The sequence below is a fragment of the Delphinapterus leucas genome, chromosome 9 (assembly GCF_059928025.1).
Source record: "Delphinapterus leucas isolate spDelLeu-1000000601 "Yukka" chromosome 9, BTC_Dleu_Yukka2, whole genome shotgun sequence".
Lineage (NCBI taxonomy): Eukaryota > Metazoa > Chordata > Mammalia > Artiodactyla > Monodontidae > Delphinapterus > Delphinapterus leucas.
The window spans coordinates 22,509,821-22,529,358 of record NC_143137.1 but is presented as its reverse complement, the minus strand read 5'-3'; the positions used below and the strand labels follow the sequence as shown (position 1 = coordinate 22,529,358).

General features: G+C 37.1%; 1 protein-coding gene across 4 annotated transcripts in view; it reads right to left on the bottom strand.

Moving 5' to 3' along the window:
- Positions 1-19,538, bottom strand: part of UBE2H (ubiquitin conjugating enzyme E2 H) — a 101,388-nt gene that overhangs the window by 33,204 nt on the left and 48,646 nt on the right. For all 4 annotated transcript variants that reach the window (XM_089917401.1, XM_089917400.1, XM_022581207.3 and 1 more), the window contains exons 2-3: positions 12,041-12,117; positions 11,381-11,455 (exon numbers count right to left, since the gene is read on the bottom strand). In XM_089917401.1, the coding sequence (XP_089773527.1) occupies positions 11,381-11,455; positions 12,041-12,117 (152 nt within the window). The remainder of the gene's footprint in view (positions 1-11,380; positions 11,456-12,040; positions 12,118-19,538) is intronic.

Sequence of the window (19,538 nt, the reverse complement as noted above, 5' to 3'; positions counted from 1 at the left end):
GACAAATACCCACATAAAGTAGACCATTCAGAATGAAACTGATTAATTCTCTATTTTTAAAGTAGATATAATTATTTAAAATATATTTATTAAAGATTAAATCCTATCTCCCCTAGAAGTATCTCACACTATAAATTTTTTAAGGGCAATAACTTGGATCTCCATTCCAAGCATGCAGGAGGTGATCAGAGTTAGGGTGTTCCAGATAAAAAAGGGGTGGGGATGCTGCCAGCTTCACTGGTGACAGCTATACTGCCAGCTTTGTGCATTAGTGCACCCTCAGATAGATTTTCATCTTACCTCAGACAGCCAGGCCCAGCCCGTGGCAGCCTGCACCCAGGCAGAAGTCTCTTCCGAGAGCTGAGCCTTTCCTACTCAGGAGAGATGGACCTGGGCCGGTCTCTTCTTGGGTGAGGAACCAAGCAAGGAGCTCACTCTCATTGCCCTGTGTCATGGGAACTTCTGAACTGATCCTGTGTGTGTTCAGGAGATCTAAACTCAACAAGGGGTCCTCTTTTCTGTTTCTTCCTTTCTCTCTGATAATATGGAGTCTGAGGAATGGGCTGGATGGATAAGAAAAGTTCATTTATTCATTTATAACTAAGAAAAGGTGAAGTGTTATCCTTCAACAGCGTAACTCTTCTACCAACCTAGCAGATTACCAAAGCCTGCAGCCTTAAATCTACTCTCCTGCACATCCAGTTTTGGAAGACTGTAATCTCTTTCCTATCTCCATAGTTTATCTTTCACTCTCCTGGTCATTCATATAACCACACTGTCTGAATCAGGCAGGATTTATTTTCATGGTCAGAGGCAGCAGAGTATGGACAGAACACACTGGACTTGAAATTTCGAGACCTAATTTCAAGTCTCTGCCACTGTTACTACACAAAGTCGTGGTTAAAAGATCAGGCTCCAGTCAGACTGCCTAAGTTCCACTTAGACCTACTGTATCTCTTTGCCTTTCTGTCTCATTCATAAAGCTGGGTTAAATAATGGTATCCACACATCACAGGACTGTCACCAAGTTTTAATGAATATATGCACAGCATGTGACCAGTAACTCATGAGCTCAGGCAAGTAATTTCATCTCACTTTTCTCATCCTAAAAATGAAAATATCCCCTACATATCCATCTCTTAATCCTTTAGCAATTGTCAAGAGCATTAGAAGGTATTTTGATTATGGGATATTAGGGTTTTTTTTATAACCCTATCACACTGGAAATGGCAAATACAGTTACTCTAATATTTACTATTAAAAAGATTGTTCTGATTGTATTTGGCATATGGAAAAAACACTGGACTGGAAGCTAGAAGGCAGACTCTGCAACTAATTAGTAGTAATATATCTCCGCCTTCCTGAGTCTCATTTTTACAATCCTTCAAATAACAGAACAGGATGATATAATCTCCAAAGTTCCTTCTAGCAATATGGTTTTCACCAACACCAAGAATATGAACAAATCTTGAACTGTGTGAACAAGCTTTTCCAAGGGAACTAAGATATTACTCTTACTTGTTTTTAAAAGAATTTCAGTTTAACTAAAGAAAAATGAAGCTAAGAATATATGTTTTCATTATAACACCAATCCTAAAGGGAAAATGAATTTTATGCCCAGAAGATGTCAGAATAACCAACCAGCTCAAAAGCTAGAGGAACTAAAGTTCAAGTAGGAACTAACCTAAACAGCAAGTTAGGTGGAACTTTTATACAGCAAATGGAAAGATTATATAATAATGAATTGCCAAAGGCAGAATTAAAACTGACATAAGCCAGCTTCAAGAAGGAAATGCACAAACCTTCTCACAGAAGCAAGCATGTGCAAAAGCAAGGTTACCCCTTAGAGGTGGCCTGGGGAAGGGAAATCAAAGCCGACTATTATTTTTACTCTGGCTATACAGCAAGATGAAGCTGAATAAATTTAGATATTACAAACTGCTAACAACAGGTTTTTCACTGACAGGGCCAATTTGACTACTGACTTCTTCCATCATTGAGAACTTCAGCACCTAAGCCAAGTCTCTCCCCCACCAACTCCTGTCATTTTTAGTGACATTATTACCTACACAGACCACCCTCCTCACACCCTGGGGCCTCTCAGTTCTCTAAGCTTCTTCTTAATGATCTTTCCTTGGTTCTATCTCATTCACACTCCCAGGACATGCCTTGAAGTCTGGCATCCCTACAAATAGCTTCACTTCCAAAATCACAAATTCAGACATCCCCTCTCCCACTACGGTCTCCTATCCTTGTCAAAGAGCTTCCCACCCCATGAACAATTCTTTCACCTGTGAACTCTAATCCACTCACCCTCCCTCTTTATTCCTACCTACCACCCTCTTATTTTCACGTCTTCCCCTAACTAGGTTTAAGAGCTATCACCATCATCACTCTCTGGCAATTCTCTGCAAATCCCCTGCCCTCTCCCCTCCAAAACACTCATCTACAACTGGAGAAAACCAATCATTCACAATTCTTACTTGGACTTGAGGATGTCTCTAAATAGGCATTCACTCATTATTCACTAACTCACTCAACAGATATTCTTCTGCAGAACAGGCAATGTATAAAGCCTAGAGGTGGGGAGACAGATTTTTAGTAAAACAGACCCAGGAACTGCCTTCATGGAGTTTATATCTATTGGGTTGGCAGGGAGGAGAGATGTAAGTAAACAAATGTATCAATTTTAAAAAGTATGCTCTATAACAACTTTTGTGGATTCAACATCCCCTATAATTTTCCTCTCTTCTTTCTCTAGTAGCTTGCTCCCCCATTCTCCAATGACTTGGACATTTTACCATTATTCTGCAAATCTCCCATTCCCTTTGCCCCACCATTTCTCACTTTGACTTAATAGCCCTGCCCATTTTTTTTGGAAAACGGGTGCCAATTGGCAGGATCCCTCATCATCCCCAACAAAATCCACCCCCCCACATGCTAATTTTTCCTGCCTCAACAGCTTTCTCAAATGTTCATGTTCACGGTCTTCTCAAGTACCAGTCTTCTATTTGTGTTCTGATCTTGTCCCTTCCTACAGTGTCAAAGGCATTGCTCCTTTAATTCTCCTCCTGACGTCCAACATCACCAAGCTTTCCCTCTCTTCTAGACAACTCCCTGCAAGGAGCAAAATCTCCTATTCAAGAAATAAAAAGTAAAGCCTTCCTTTTATCTTCCTCTAGGTAACAGCCTCATTTGTATGCTTTCCTCTATATAGATAGATTTCTTCAAGTAATGTGTATCTATTGGGTTGGCCAAAAAGTTCATTCGGTTAGTGAATAATTGTTCAATAAAATTATTGGTGAAAATAAAAAATGTGTCTTTTATTTTTACTTAAAACCGAACAAATTTTTTGGCCAATCCAATACACCAGAGTTTTCAACCTTGGCACCTTGATCCAAACCACCAGTATCTCTACTCTTTCCCCACAACAGCAGAGTGATCACTGAACCTGTTTAAAACGCTGCAATGATTTTTTTCCATTACATTAAGAATATAACTCAACCATTTAACCTGGCCAGCAAAGCTCTACAGGACCTCGCCCTGCCTACCACTTGGACCGCTTCTCATATCTCACACTCTCGACCCAGCCTCCCAGTCTCATCTCTCTTCCCTGAGCATGCAAAGCTCCTGCCTCGGGGTCTTTGTCTTCACAATTTCTTCTGCCTAAAATGCTCTCAATCCCTGACCTTGGAGGATCAGGGCTGGCTTTTTTCCCCTTTTCATTTAAACCTCAGCTTAAATTTCCTTTGTCAGAGAAGCCCTTCCTGAATACCTAATATAGGATAGCTATCATGTCAATTCTATCACATCAGTTCTCTGCATAAAGCTATCAGACATTTAAAATTTTGTTTTATCTCCCCCTCCCATCATCACAAAAGGATTTAAGGGTGAAGGGAGCAATTTGTTCACTTCTGTATCCCTAGCACCTAGAATAATGCCCTGCACACAGCTGGTATCTGATAAATTTGTGGAGCTGATTAGAAGACATGATGCAAGATGTATCCATTTTATGAGAAAGTAGGTTCTGCCTCAGCTGCTAGACATAATCTTTTCAAAAATCTATCCTGAAAAATCTCATTTTCAGAACTCCAGTAAAAGGAGAGCTTTTAACAATGGCTTACATTCTCATAGCATTATCTAAAAAAATTTTTTTAGGAAACTTTTCTACTAGAATGTAACTGAAACAGGAACTAAATTCAAACCCAAGGTTGCAAAAGTAGAGAAGTATATAGGTGATCTTAATGGAATTTGCTTCCTCAGTCTAAGAATTCATTCTATTTGTGGAAATATAGTGGTTCAAGTAGTCTTTGTTAAATGACTGACCCCAAACCTCTCATGCATGACACACTCCTCTCTACTCCCAATCCTGGTCTACTCCTGACTAAGCAGGGCTCAGTTAAGTTACTCACAGTAGTTCCTGAGGGAGTAATTGTACAATGTTTCCAGCTAGGAAGACACAAAGTAAATGGTAATATTCTAAACTCTACAGTTAGTCATACCATATGTTATAAAACTCCATTCCAAAAATACTGTGAGGCAATTTCTGGCCATAGTGAAATAAAAAATGTATTATGCCAGAAGAGTCTGTGAATCTGCCAATGAAAAAGGTGAAAACATTTCCTTTAATCACTGGCACAAGTAAAAAGAATATGGTGCACTGAATATCAGAATATCTTTTAATTAAGAACTGGTGGCAGATTGGGAAATTTAGAAGGAACTCAGACAGGTTACCTAGTCTAGTTTCCTTTGGAAAAGAATGACCTAAAACCATTCTATTTAGATGACAGTCTGACCTAATTGTAAAGGCCACTGGTATAGCTCAAAATAGCATTCTAATTTTTGTTATTGTCCATGACTCTTTCGTTTTGTTTCTATTTACTCAAATGGACTTGGCTAGCTCTTGCCATATGCTATTGACATCAATTACACTGAAGAATGAGCTTGGGTTTTCCCCTGGCCATTCTATCAACATTCGGCAAACACATTAAGTGGTCTCTCCAGAATCTTGTTCTCAACCATTCCTCTTACACAGTCAGCTTTGGTATCATCAAATTACAGTCCAGACACACATAGCATATAGCCTGCTCCTGAGAGGGTCCTCCTCACTGTTAATATGGAGATACACACAGGTAGTATTTCAAAAGTGAGTTTCTAGACTTGTTAGCTGGCTCTTACAAAAGAGTTTTCTATTTTAAAAAAGTATAAATGGTGACAGAGTTCCCAGGCTGGTCTTAAGGCTATCTACAGAAGATTCTAAAATACTCTATAGTTCTATCTGAAATTAGTAGAATACATGTCTATTAATATACTAGTCAGTAGACATTTAAAAATAAGATTAAATGACAACTTTAAAATTTTCTGTTGAATGCTAGTGTTTAAGTAAAATAGGTAGATCTGATAGAGACTGCTGTAGATCTTGAAGGGAACTTTTCAACGTACTTTCAAGACCTTTAGAGCAAGGGTCCCCAACACCCCCGCCATGGACTGCTAGCGGCCTGTTAGGAACTGGGCCATACAGCAAGAGGTGAGCGGCGGGCGAGTGAGCGAAGCTTCAGCTGCCACTCCCCATCGCCTGCGTTACCGCCTGAACCACCCAAGCCCCCACGCCCCCCGCGGAAAAATTGTCTTCCACAGATCCAGTCCCCGGTGCCAAAAAGGTTGGGGACCGCTGCTTTAGAGGCTGAAAAGCTTAAATTTAATATTGTATGTTGTATTTTATCAGAAGACATAATTTTGCCCTCTTGGGTGAGGTTTATCCAAAGTATTACTGTTATTGGACTTCCCTGGTGGCGCAGTGGTTAAGGATCCACCTGCCAATGCAGGGGACACAGGTTCGATCCCTGGTCCGAGAAGATCCCACATGCCACGGAGCAACTAAGCCTGTGCGCCACAACTACTGAGCCTGCGCTCTAGAGCCCGCGAGCCACAACTACTGGAGCCCGCAAGCCACAACTACTGAAGCCCGTGCGCCTAGAGCCCGTGCTCCGCAACAAGAGAAGCCACTGCAATGAGAAGCCCACTCACCACAACGAAGAGTAGCCCCTGCGTGCCTCAATGAAGACCCAACGCAGCCAAAAAATAAATAAAATTTAAAAAATAAAAATAAATAAAAATAAGAGGCTTAATTCTGCCTGTTGAAAATAAGAGAACAGATTCTCCCCTCCCCTTCTGTTAAAAAAAAAAAGTATTACTGTCATTATTAGCTGTAAACGGGAGCCTTCTTGGTTCATATGAAGAGAAAAATGGAACAAAGGGAAACACAAGTGGAGGAGTCAGACTGAAAGAAGAAGCAGATAAGAATTGCTCAAGTAACAAGGGAAGGGAAAAGGGAAAGGAAGAAAAGGAGTGTAGAATAGCTATACTTAAAGGTTTATTCCAAGATGGAGTAAACTAAACTGTAAGCAGAGAAACAAAGGAAATAGTAGGTACACTTACACGCACAAATAATTAAAACTGAAGGTAAAAAAGAAAGGAGGGTGGTGGGAAACATGGGGGCCAGCAGGCCCTTAGCAAGCTACCAGGTAAGAATTCTGGCCAAGGATTGCTTGGTGGCTTACTAGAACAAAACACAGGAAAAGCATAGACTCAGACAAAGATGTAGACAGAACACTCAAAAGACATGCACTTGCCATATGTTTTTAAATATTTACTTTTATAATAAAAGGGAACTTACTGTAGAATATTTGGGAATTACAGAAAAATGGTTTTAATTTCCTTAACAGCCATGGATAACTATAGCCAGTATTTGGCATTCATACTTGGAATTTGCATGGAAAAAATTATTGTTACACTATATAATGTTATACATTTTCCTGTGTGTTCCATTATTTATTTATTTATTTATTCATTCATTCACTCATTTATTTTTGGCCACACTGCACGTGTGACTTACAAAATCTTAGTTCCCTGACCAGGGATTGAACCCAGGTCCCTAGGAGCGACAGTGCCAAGTCCTAACCAGTGGTTGGCCAGGGAATTCCCTCCTATGTGTTCCTTTAAAGATGGTGTTAAAATATGAGTAATGGTTGTGAAACATTTTGTCCATTAAAATGTACCACAATTTAACTACTTTATTATCAACTGGGTGATTTAGGTTGCTTCCAACTTTTAAGTTTTAGAAATAACACTGCAATTTACATACTCTTGTATATTAATCTTAGTGTACACCTCTGGGTATTTCCTTATTTTAAGTAAAATCACTCAAAGGATACAAAATTTTATCAATATATACTGTTAGGTTGGCTACATCATAATAACTTTGCCAACAATGTTTAACCTGCCAATTTGATAAGTCATATATTCTCTTATTTTTTTAATCTGCATTCTTTGGATTAGACACAAAACCATTTGTATCCTATGCTTATCGATTATTTTTAATTTTTATAAAAAATTGCTCCATGTGACCTCTGTATATATGAGATCACTCATTTTTATTTCCCCACACAGCAACTGCAAGTCTTATCTTTGACGGATAAAAGCTCTTCTTTAGTAGATGAGCACACGTGTAACGACTGAAAACTGGGAATCTGGAGAAGTATGGAATATGGCAGTCTCTGTAGAAACTCCTCTGCGTATAACATAATCTTCATGGGCCGGGCATTACTTCGGTTTTGAAAGAGTATTTGTAAAGTCCTTACGTTCACCTTCACATCTCTGAAGCTTTGTAAAGACTATTCTCAATATGTGAAATACAATTCTTGTAAAAGCCTATCTCCTCCATATACTCTTTCTTCCTCAAGTGAGCTGCTAATTCACACTTCTCCTAAAAAGCAAGGAAATGCTGTCACTAAAGCAAATGCAGTATTTTATATGTGTTGACTTTTTCCTCCCAACTAGTGAAAGCCTTACACAGCCTTCCTAACTATTGGGTAGAATGCCATATATCATGTATTCTGAGTATTTAATACATTGGCCAATATCAAACATGCAGAGTTCATTTAATTCCATTATCTCATTTTCTAGAAGAGGAAACAACAGTTCTGATAAGTATCATTCTCACAGTCAAGGAGAATCAGGGCCAGAACCATTCTTTCCCACTCTTTCCTGAACCAATCCACTGACCAATCACATTCGCCTAACTACACAGTGACACACCCAGCAGCACTGCTAGCATTCTAGGAATGTTTCTGAATGAAAAAGGTAAAAGTCTGTACTTTCAAATAAATCAGAACTTAAAGATTCAAATATAATTTACATCAAAGCAGTCTCTCTGGAAAACGATGCAAATATTTCAATGACATTACAATTGATTAAAGGAGTTTTACAATTTCCTTTTGAAAGAGCCCATAGGGCCAGTTTAAAAGAAAATCATAATCCTTAAACTTAAGTCACTTTCACAACCATATATCATTTTAGATTTCAACTGATGTTACTTTGTTTTTCAATTCATCTTATTCTCTAGAATTAAATGACCTTTAGCCATTTCAAAAATTTATATCCAGCTTCAAAGCATCAAGATTTGCCATCACTCATGATATTCAAAGAGAATGTAAAATTCCAAAAGATGAGCTTAAGATGTTTGGAACAATGATGGCATTGTAAGAGTAAGCTCATAACTTCCCCAGGAGTCTGTTTACATTCCTTCTCTTTCCACAGAGGAGTTGAGGGAGTTTATTGCTATTTGGGGGTAAAAACTTACTTAAAGACGTAAACTGTTTCTGAAAGGACTTTTGTAGTTATACCTCATGCAATCATGTAACTACTGAAAACTCTCTAAAACTGTATTTGGAGTATATACCAAAGATGAGCCTGTCAAATTACATTGCATATACACTTATATATGCATAGAAAAATGTTTTAAAAGTACATTTTTATGCACTTTATGCAAATAATGATATCTATTGAGGGATAGGATTATAAGACATTTTAATTTTTCTTTACTTTTGCTCACCTGGACCTTCTTACATTCCTACTATGGATATGGAGCATTTATACAATTTAAAAAATACATAGTAATATTAAACAAAAAAGTATATACATATACATTTTAAAATTCCAAGAGCTAAACATTAAAATACTTAATCTAAATTTGCACATCTCAAAATTTGGCTCAGAAAGAAGGGTATGCCTGCCTAGATACTATAGAGGCAGGGTTTAAAAAGAGCAGTGAAGTTGGATTTATCTTATCTCCTTGCCCTTCTGTATAATTCTGCAACTATCTATACAATTCAAAAAGGAATCTTTGCCTATTCTACATGAGCCACTACCTCTCAAAATGTTTAACGCACATTCTAACAGTAATTACATTGTTGACGACCTGAAAATGGGTCACCCCACACAACTGATTAAAACTCTCTTATGCAATCTTCCTTTGGAGGAAACAAGGACAGCTTGTACAAATATTTCAACCAGGTCTACTTCCCTAAGAGAATATGGTACACATTTGTAGGTATTACCAAGTTCTAAAAGCACACAGAAAGGCAAAGGAAAAATTATAAAGAAGTTAAATTTGCCTAGTCATTTGTCCTAACCAATTTCATGTTACATCATTAATTTAAGAAAGTACAGAGGTTTCTGTTGTGTCATTAGTTAATAAACAATGTCTGAAGTTTAGATATTTACACTTTGAAAGTTATGATGAAATAATTATATTACCTGGAAATATATGTTAAGACAAGACTTGAGAAAAAAACTACATTTCTACAGGATACGTAATTGCATTTCTATAGGTTCATTGTTAGTTTCAACAAGCTATACTGTTTCCTTTCTGACTAGGAATCTAGGGTAACAAAACTAGATTTACCAAGCCAATTTTTAGTCTTTAAGTAAATAGGTATGTATGAAATATATTTGAATGAATTTACATGGTTTGGACATTCTGTTTGTAAAGGTTTAAAGATCATACCACTCAACTACATAAAAGTTTTAAATGCCTATATAGAAAGAAACACCCTAAAGTTAAAAGACAAATGGGGGATAGGGAACCAATGTGACACAAAAGCCCTCCCGAACTGAGTGAAACCTACATTCCACCACACTGGAATGGAACTGAGAAAGGGCTGGTGTCCCAAGTATGCTAAGGTATTAAGTCAGATACATTCAGGGATTGTCTCAAAGATTCAGCACCTCACAGCACTCTTCCTATATCACCAGCTGATAACTCTAAAACTTGGAGGCCCTTATAGTAATTCAATCATCCATAAAGTATCTTCTCAATTACTGAGTTTAAAAACTCAACTTTAGGGCCCTTAAGAGGAAATCACCAGTTTATTCTTAAAATGAGCACTAAGAATCCCAGCCTAAGAAGGGATTATAGATGCTCTGTAGTATTTTTATAGCATGAAATTCTAAAACATATAAAGTAGCTAGATGTCAGGGGGCTAGGCCATTGCTTCTGACTGGGAATTAGCCTGTGACTATTCTAATGTTCCTGCATTATTTATCTGAGACAGAAATGTGGGGGCCTAGAATCAAAACATATAGCTCAGAATGTCTTTGGTCCACCTCTTTAAAAAAACCCTTTTGGGGTGGTGGGGCAGTCTAAAATTCCAAGAGTTCTGGCATTAGCTCTGAAGACAAGCCCACAGCAGTAGCAAGATATCTGAAACTAACAATTCTGAACATGCAGTTCAGTGTGACAGGGAATGCTCTAATCTATTCCAATTTTATTTTCTTCTTCCTTCTTAAAATTGGTCAATATTTTATAACATTTAAAAATCATCTACAGAATGAAATTTTTAAAAGTGGGCTTAAGTTAGCTAAGTTACTACCATTCTACAGTCTCAAAATATGTAAAGGTTATCAATCTTCAATCAAATATACCTCTATAGCATCTGATGCTAAAATACCTAAATTGTCACTAAATGCCTTAATAGGGGTAATAGGTTAATATCAACAATTAGGGCAGAAGATGAAGGTGAGGAAAAAAATACCCTTTATACAACCCCACTGAGGTTTCTTCTCTACTTTCTTTAGCTGTTTAGAGGGCTAAAAAGATTAGGAATGTAGAGAATGGAAAAGGGTACCCAGAGTTGGAGTGAACAAAAGTAAAGTAGGATATACACAGGATTTTTAAATGGCAGAATTAGAATAGGCACTGTAAAATATTAATTCCAACAATCTGGCATTTAAAATGAGATTTAAGATGTTTATTATTTTACTGCTAATAGCCTGAATGGACAGTGGGTCTTAAAATTGTTTAATCTGACCCTAACAGACAGAAAAATCTAGAGTTATAGTCATTACAAGCATGCAAAGGGTATATTTAAACATCTTCTATCACACTATGGAAGTACCCCCCCCCCAAATTACCTAAGCCAAAAAAGGAAAAAATTCAGTTAAGTTAATATTTCTGGAATTAATGATCTCCCATAAAACGTAGGATTTTTTTTTTTCCATTTCAAAACTCTCTAAGGAGAGAAACTGGGTAGTTACATACCTATAGATGGAGATTTGAAAGGGTATTTATCAGGAAGATCCACTCTAACTTTCCATACTCCACCTTCATATGGTGCTGAAATAAAAGCAAAAAAGTTAAACATTAGGATTGTGCCTCCAAATCAGAAGATAAATCTGAATGTAAGTTAAACATTAAATCCTAACCTGTTTTGAGAACCTTGCAAATTAATTCCTTCAAGAGTCAGGGAACTCTTATAACTAACTAACTACTATAACTAGTAGGTACTCTATGTTCAATTATAATACTTTTCTTTAAAAAATCTAGAGTTAGCAAAGGTTCATTTTCTCCCCCAAATTCACTTGATTCTTTAAAGTATCAAACACTGTTCAGTTATTTGGTAAGTAATAGCCTACTGTCTCAATCTATACCATGCTCACCCCACCCCCAAAAAACAACAAAAAACATTTCCACAAAACCCAGAATTCACAATTCATGTTTAATACTGTCACACAGAGGTAAAAGAGAAAAGCATATAAAGTAATTATGATAAGAGCAAGATTTCCTCACTGCTTCTAGAATTAAATTAAATTTACTTTTCAAAAACTACACATATCACCATCCCCCTTGATATTCTCACTGTCTATTAAGGAATAGAGTAAAAGATTGTAATAAAAAACACATACCAACACATATACTTACTTCCTTGTGGTCCATAAAACTTCACTACAAATTCATTAAGTCCTCCTAGGATCGTAACCTCATGCTTACTCTCGATGCTAAGGTGGAAGGTAAAGGAAATTACACAGGCTTTTATATTACCCAGAAGAACTAAAGATGGCTTCCTCAAGATACGCCATTTAAAGTGTTACCAACATTTTATAATGAAAGCAATAAAATATAAAACATGAATAATAATTCTTGTAATTTAAAAGGCAATATACGCTCTTGTGAAAAGAATATGAATGAGCTTTAGATTCAGAGAAGCTGGGGTTCAAATCCTAGAACTGCCATATACTGAATTTGAGCCTAGACAAAATAATGTAAACTCACTCCCTGAGTTTTGTTCTCCTTTGCAAATCAGGAAAACACCACTTTACAGACCTCTGTGAAGATTAAATGGGTTAAGTATGTAAAATGTGTAAGACCACATTGTATATATAAGTAAATGAAAAATAGGCACTTAATTTTAGTTTTTCTCCCCTCTGTACTGTCCCCACCCCATCCTATCCCCAATGACCCTTTAACATAAATCCAGCATTCCCTTTAGTCAAATTCAAGCACTCAGCAAAACACCGATTCTCCTGAACTGGAAATGCTGTGCTCCTAAAATTACACATTTACTAAGGAAGTCCCCATAATTTTCTCCCTGGCTTAGAGAATAATCAAAATAACTACTGATATAACCTTGCTATAAGTAGCATTGCCAAATGCAAAAGACAAGCAAAAAAAAAAAACTTTTTTTTTAAAATCTTATCTGTAGTATTTATTTTCACCTACTCTTTTCCTCCCTCTTTTCCATCCCCTTGAGACTGGCCTCTAGGTTCTTATGTGCTCGGGGTTGGAATCACAGAGCGCTAACACTTCTGTGTTCCCTTCCTCAAAAATTTACTTGTCCCGAGACCCACCCCTTTAAGGTACTAAGATTCGATTATAGAAACCAAACCAACCCACATCAGCAGAAGAGAGGGCTACTGGCTTAATATCTGTTTTGTCTCTGCTTTGTGGTCTAACCCAATAATGACTCTACTGAGAAAAATTTTAGATGGTGGGGGCTTTCGGGAGCTCTCAAATCCCACTGTAACCTTAAAAAAAACCACCACCAACAACCAGATATGACAGACTGGTCTCATCTTTCTCAACCACCAGTGCAAATTACATTTTAATTATGTGTACTATTATACAAAAGAAAAAAAGCCAAAGAAATTTTAAGTGATCTCTTAAATAGAGAAAAATGTTAGTTTTAAAGGCTTGAAATTAAGTATTTGGCATTTGGCTCTCCAATCCTTTGTCCTGTAGGCCACAGAACAGAGGCCAGGTGTATTTTTGGCAAAGTCCTTGCTCAAGAGCAATGAACAGTATCCACTAGAGATATTAAATAATAAGATAATTCAGTCTATTTGATCTCATTCTTTTTGAAAACTATCTTAATAACATGCACACTGAAAGGATTCAAATAGTATCCACATTGGAAAATTGGCTTCATTTCTCATGGTCAAATGAAACATGCATGCATGCTTTGGTGTACTAAATTCTTCCTGGCACCTCCTTACAAAATATTCCAAAGCTAATGCTAATGTAATAAATTAAAGTACATGTTTAAATTGTTTTAAAACAAAAACAACCAAAAAAGCTCCCTTATGTTAGTAAAAGTCAAATCTAGTTACAATAAACAAAGTTAATTACAAATAACTAAGTTCTCAAAAAAACAAACAAAAAAAACCTTGGGGATAAAAGGCTTTCTTAAGAATGACACCAAAGCCAGAAACCACAGAGGGAAAAATCAGCAGATGCAAGCACACACACATATTTAAAACTTCTATATTATAAAAAATAAAGTTAGGACAAAGGACAAACTAAAAAGAAAAGACCAGGAGAGCCAAGTTGAGAAAACTGAAATTAAGCCATAAAAAGTCCAACTCATTAGTTTAAAAATGAGATATTTCCCACTATTAATTGATAAAGATGAAAGAGCTAGATAAAACCCAGTGTTCCGTGGAGTATAAATTGGTATTCCTGAGGACAAATTTAGCACTATACTCTACTACTTAAAATGAATTTACTCTTTTACTCAAATTTCACTTCTTTCAAGTTATTTTTAAAAAAACAAAAAACAGACACTGCTGGTGGGAGTGTGATACGGTTTCAACCACTTTGGAAAACTGCTGGCATGGTAAAGCTGCACACATGCATGTCCCACACTCATCAGCACTATCCCCAGTAGACAGGAACAGCTATGTTCACCAAAACACGTTTAAGAATGTTCGTATAGCACTACTTGTAATATCCAAAAATTAGGTTACAGCCCAAAAGTTCATCAACAGTAAAAAGGATAAATTATGGTACAGTCACCCAACAGAATATTACACAGCAATAAAAAATTAACTGTACATGTAAATGGATGAGTCTCAGAGATATTACAGTAAGTGAAAGAAAGCAGATACCAAAGAGCACATACAATATGATTCCATCTACACACATTTCAAACAGGCTAAATGAATCAAGGTGTTAGAAATCAGGATAGTGGTCACCCTCTAGTGGGGCCTGGTCATTGGAAAGGGGTTTGAGAGGGACTTCTAGAGTGCCAATTACACTTTTATTTACAGTTCCATTTATCAATGAGCTACAAAAATGATTTGTGCACTTTTTGTACATATGTTACTATTTAATCAAAGAAGTTTACTAAATATAAGACTATCTGATACATGTACAGATTTTTATTTAAATTTTTAAAATGAAAATAATTTAAGTATTTATCAATAGGAAAAAGAATTATAAGCCATTTATGCAACAGGCTGCTACTAGTGTCTATTATTGTTTACTAGTGTCTTCTCCCCACCCAGAGCTCCTCTAATGTATGTTTCTGCTTAACTTGGGGTATCCAGAAGTAGTCAAAATGAATACACTGTAGTACCACATATAAAGATATCTCAGACATTAAACTAAATAAATTTGCAAGGATAATAATGAAGGTAGAGGATTAAATGAGTTTAACAAAAGAAGTCAAACTAATTTTACAATATAAGAATCTGTAAAAGCAGCATTCCCTATCAATCAGACCTAACTTGCTATGAATGACACTAATCTACAGCAATTACTCTTAATTAATCATTTAAAATTATAAGTTATCCACATGAATGTCCCCTCTAGAAAACTGAAGATATCTTTTCTATCTTTTATGTAGATGCAGTTAAGTCTGGGTTTCTTCCATTCTGTGATCTGTTTGGGATTTAGTCCATGCTGTTACGTACTTTTCAAAGAAGATTCTCCTTTCGAAAAGGTCATGTGAAAATGAGATTAGAAATTAATGCTCCAAACCTCCTCTTTCCCATGATCCCTGGTATAACCCACATTCCAGATACACTGTGTCTGTCTTAAATTACACATTATACTGTAAATTAAAGTGTTATTATAGTCCATTTCACATGAAAAGCTAAAAGTAAACTGAATGAAACCTTTAAAAACTTCTACCAAGTTGGTAAAATGAAGAAGCTGTACTAAATTTATGCTGCCTTGGAGTGGTACAGACACTAAATCAGATGGAAAAAAAGAATTTAAGTTTAGTTGAAAGAAAAACACTGCATTAAAAATAAGCCATTCCATCATCATGAATGAATGACTTACCCACAAAAAATATAAAATTACTTGACTACTGTTACCATGTATATTTATGGTAGAGGCCATGAGTTTCTTTCTGCTCCCTGCTGCAAAGTCAAGGGCAAGGAAGGCAAATGAGAAGGCAGGTTACAATGACAGGTTACAATGATCTATTTCTGAGATGTGCTGGTCAGGCTAGTAGCCTGGTGGGAACTCACTAGAAGGTTCCTTCATTACTTTCTCACTTTCAAAGCTTGAAAATATAAAATATCCTTCAGATACCGTTCTGGTAAAAATATGTTAAATAAACCCATAAAAATCACATTTTACTCACCTCTAAGTTATTTGTAAAATACTGCTTTTTACTTACTTAGCATTTCACTATTAAGGAATGTCAGCATTTTCAGTAGAATAATGATTAACATTCCCAGGAACCCAAGTTCATTTCACTTTTAAAATGCCAGCCACCCACCAACTTATTTTCCCTGAATGGCATTATGATTACACAACGTAATATTTAAAGGTTAATGCCAAGCCGTCAAGAGATAACTGACATTCTTGGCAAAACGTGTCTGTCGGGATTTTAGAAATGATTTTTATATACTTCTGGGATTTTCCAGAAAGGGAGCCAAGGGCTAAGCCTGTTAACAGGTCAAGGATTCAGACAGCATTGTTTCCTAAATTTGCTGATAGTGAGTTTGTAAGATAAAGGAAGGTGGCCTCCCTGAGCTGTGCCCATGGCAGTAAGGGACCAGGATAAAGAACGGGTTGCTTCTGTGCAGAAGGTAAAAGCAATTTGCGTGGGCTTTCTATCCACGTGTTCAGACCAGTCCGCTTAAACTCTCCTTGAGATTAATCACATCACGAAAGTTGAAGAAACTGGGCAACCTTCACTACCTAGTTTTCTTGATAAAAATATGGTATGTCTACTAATCCACTAATGAACAAAATATCACAAAAATAATACTGAGGGTTATGTTTATAAAGAATCCTTCTCCTTTAGAGATATAAATTGAAACATTTACTCATTAAAATGTATGTCCAGGATTTACTTCAAAATAATCCAGTGTGGGAAGAGTTAGGAGAGAGAGGTACAGAAGATAGGACAGTGGCCCTGAGTCAACAATTACTGAATCTGAGTGATGGGTACATGGGGTTTTCATTATATTTTTCTCTCTAGTTTGAATTTTTTCGCAATAAAAGTTCTGAAAAATTAATGTAGTCAGTTATCAGAACTTTAGCATTTAACAAGCATGACAATTTAGAAGAACTTAGCTACTGCAGCTCTCTTAAGAGCTTATGAGGGACCTTCTCTGGTGGCACAGTGGTTAAGAATCCACCTGCCAATGTAGGGCACGCAGGTTTCAGCCCTGGTCCGGGAAGATCCCACATGCGGCATGCAACTAAGCCCATGCACCACAACTACCGAGCCTGTGCTCTAGAGCCGGCGAGCCACAACTACTGAAGCCTGCGCGCCAATAGGATTGTCTATTTTGTTCACTGCCATTTCCTAGTGCCTAGAAGAGTACCTGGCACACAGTAGGCACCCAATCAATATGTATAAAATGAACACATGAATGAAGCTGTAAGGCAGGCATAGACTGAGGCTGCCAGTCTGAGATCTAAGGATAGATTTAGGCTTGTCAGAGAGATGAGGTGATACTATTAAGGGCAAAGTGGAACAAAGATGCTAAGTTCAGTTCTGAACATGCTAAATCTGAAGTATAAATGGACGAACCAAGAGGCAATATACTGTAAGCAGCTTGGGAAACTTGCGATTTAAAAGGAGTCACCTTGTAAACTGCTTAACTCAGAGTTTGTTTCTTAATCTCTAAAAAAAAAGGGGGGGCTTTACTTTGGGGAGGGGTTACTACCTCACAAACAGAATTGTTGAAGATGAAATGCACTATCTACAAAGGTATCTACCTGGCTCAGCATCAGACAGAACCAGGAGTTCAATTTTTTTAACATAAAATAAATATAAAAACTGACTAATTTCCACGTGACTAAAATTTACTTAAGCAACACTTTTTTTTTTACAATATCTAAAAAAATTAAGTTTCCTTCTATATCCTTAAGCCTTTCTTTTCTAATTTTTTTTTTTTTGTGGTACACGGGCCTCTCACTGCTGTGGCCTCTCCCGTTGCGGAGCACAGGCTCCGGAAGCGCAGGCTCAGCGGCCATGGCTCACGGGCCCAGCCACTCCGCGGCATGTGGGATCTTCCTGGACCGGGGCACGAACCCACGTCCCCTGCATCGGCAGGCGGACTCTCAACCGCTGCGCCACCAGGGAAGCCCCTTAAGCCTTTCTTGATGTTAAGTCATCATTATGAATAATAGTTGCTATACAGTACTACAAAATACAATGATGCCCTTAGGAACCGTAAGGGATATACTTATTTCCTGAAGTAGAAATTTCCCATACTGTTAGGCTGAAGGGATTGGCAGGTTCTTTTCCTAGTTTCTCTTCCTTCTTTAGCTGCGTTTGAGAGCCGTCACTGGGCTACCATTCCTTCAAATGTATCTATGGTAGGATGCAAAAATCAGATAACCAAAGTTCATGGAATTTTTTTTTTTTTAAAAGGGTAAATAATTCTAAGCAAGACATTCTCCAGTAAATAAAATACATAATTTTTAGCTGTATGTTTTCAGGTTTACAACTAAACTAAACAACTTCAGAGTGAGGAAGTTATCACTTATTTAAAAATAGCCTCTTCAAAATAAATATGTATTGTCCAGAAGTAAGTAAAGCAAACAATTTGACAACTTACTATGATATACTGAACACTTAAGACTCACTAAGGGGTAAAAAGTAGCATGCACGTATTTCTTAAATTTTACAAAGATAGTGCAAGAATTAAGTTAAACAGCAAGCATGTTCATTACCACCCAGCAGACTGTAAATCATACTAGCCTTTGGAGTTTGGGGGCTTTTTTTTTTTTCTCTTCTCAAGTCTATGCTTTCATTTAAAGCTTCCATGTCAGAAACCAAAGTAAACACTGGCAAGATCTAAGTAAATGTTAAATGGGAAAATCATTATAACTTAGCTCTTCCCTAGATGCATTATTCTGCTACCAGATTCCCAAATAATAAAGTAAAAAACTCAAAAGAAAAATTAAGAGTCATAAGTTATGGAAAATAATTTTTTCAAATAGGTTTTAGAAAAAAGAAGTGTATCAGAGAGATACATAAGAAATCTAAGCCCCATTCGACCCCAACAAAATGTTTTATACAGCAGATTTACAAAGTCAGATAGTCAGAAATGACCCAGTTGCAGAAGAAGTGAGAGAGAGAGAGAAAAGCAAAGGGAAATATGGAAAAACAATGAGGCCATCTTGAGACCAAGAAAATAGTCAAAACAGAAATAAGATTTACATTTTCTAAAAAGTTCAAATTCCTATTAAACACCTCAAAATATTTAGAAGGCTATTGATAAAATAGATACAGCTCTTTAACATACAAACTTTTCTTTTTTTTTGATCTTTATTTCAAGTTGGACAACTGCAGCCCAGGACTTTCTTTTTTCATTTTAGTTATTTATTTTTGGCTGCATTGGGTCTTTTTTGCTGCATGTGGGCTTTCTCTAGTTGCGGCAAGAGGAGGCTACTCTTTGTTGCGGTGCGCGGGCTTCTTACTGCAGTGGCTTCTCTTGTTGCGGAGCACGGGCTCTAGACGCGCGGGCTTCAGTAGTTGTGGCTCACGGGCTCTAGGGCACAGGCTCAGTAGCTGTGGTGCACGGGCTTAGTTGCTCCGCAGCATGTGGGATCTTCCCGGACCAGGGCTCGAACCCGTGTCCCCTGCATCGGCAGGCGATTCCTAACCACTGCGCCACCAGGAATGTCCCTAATATACTTTGATGCTTTGCTATTTTATGGCAACAAA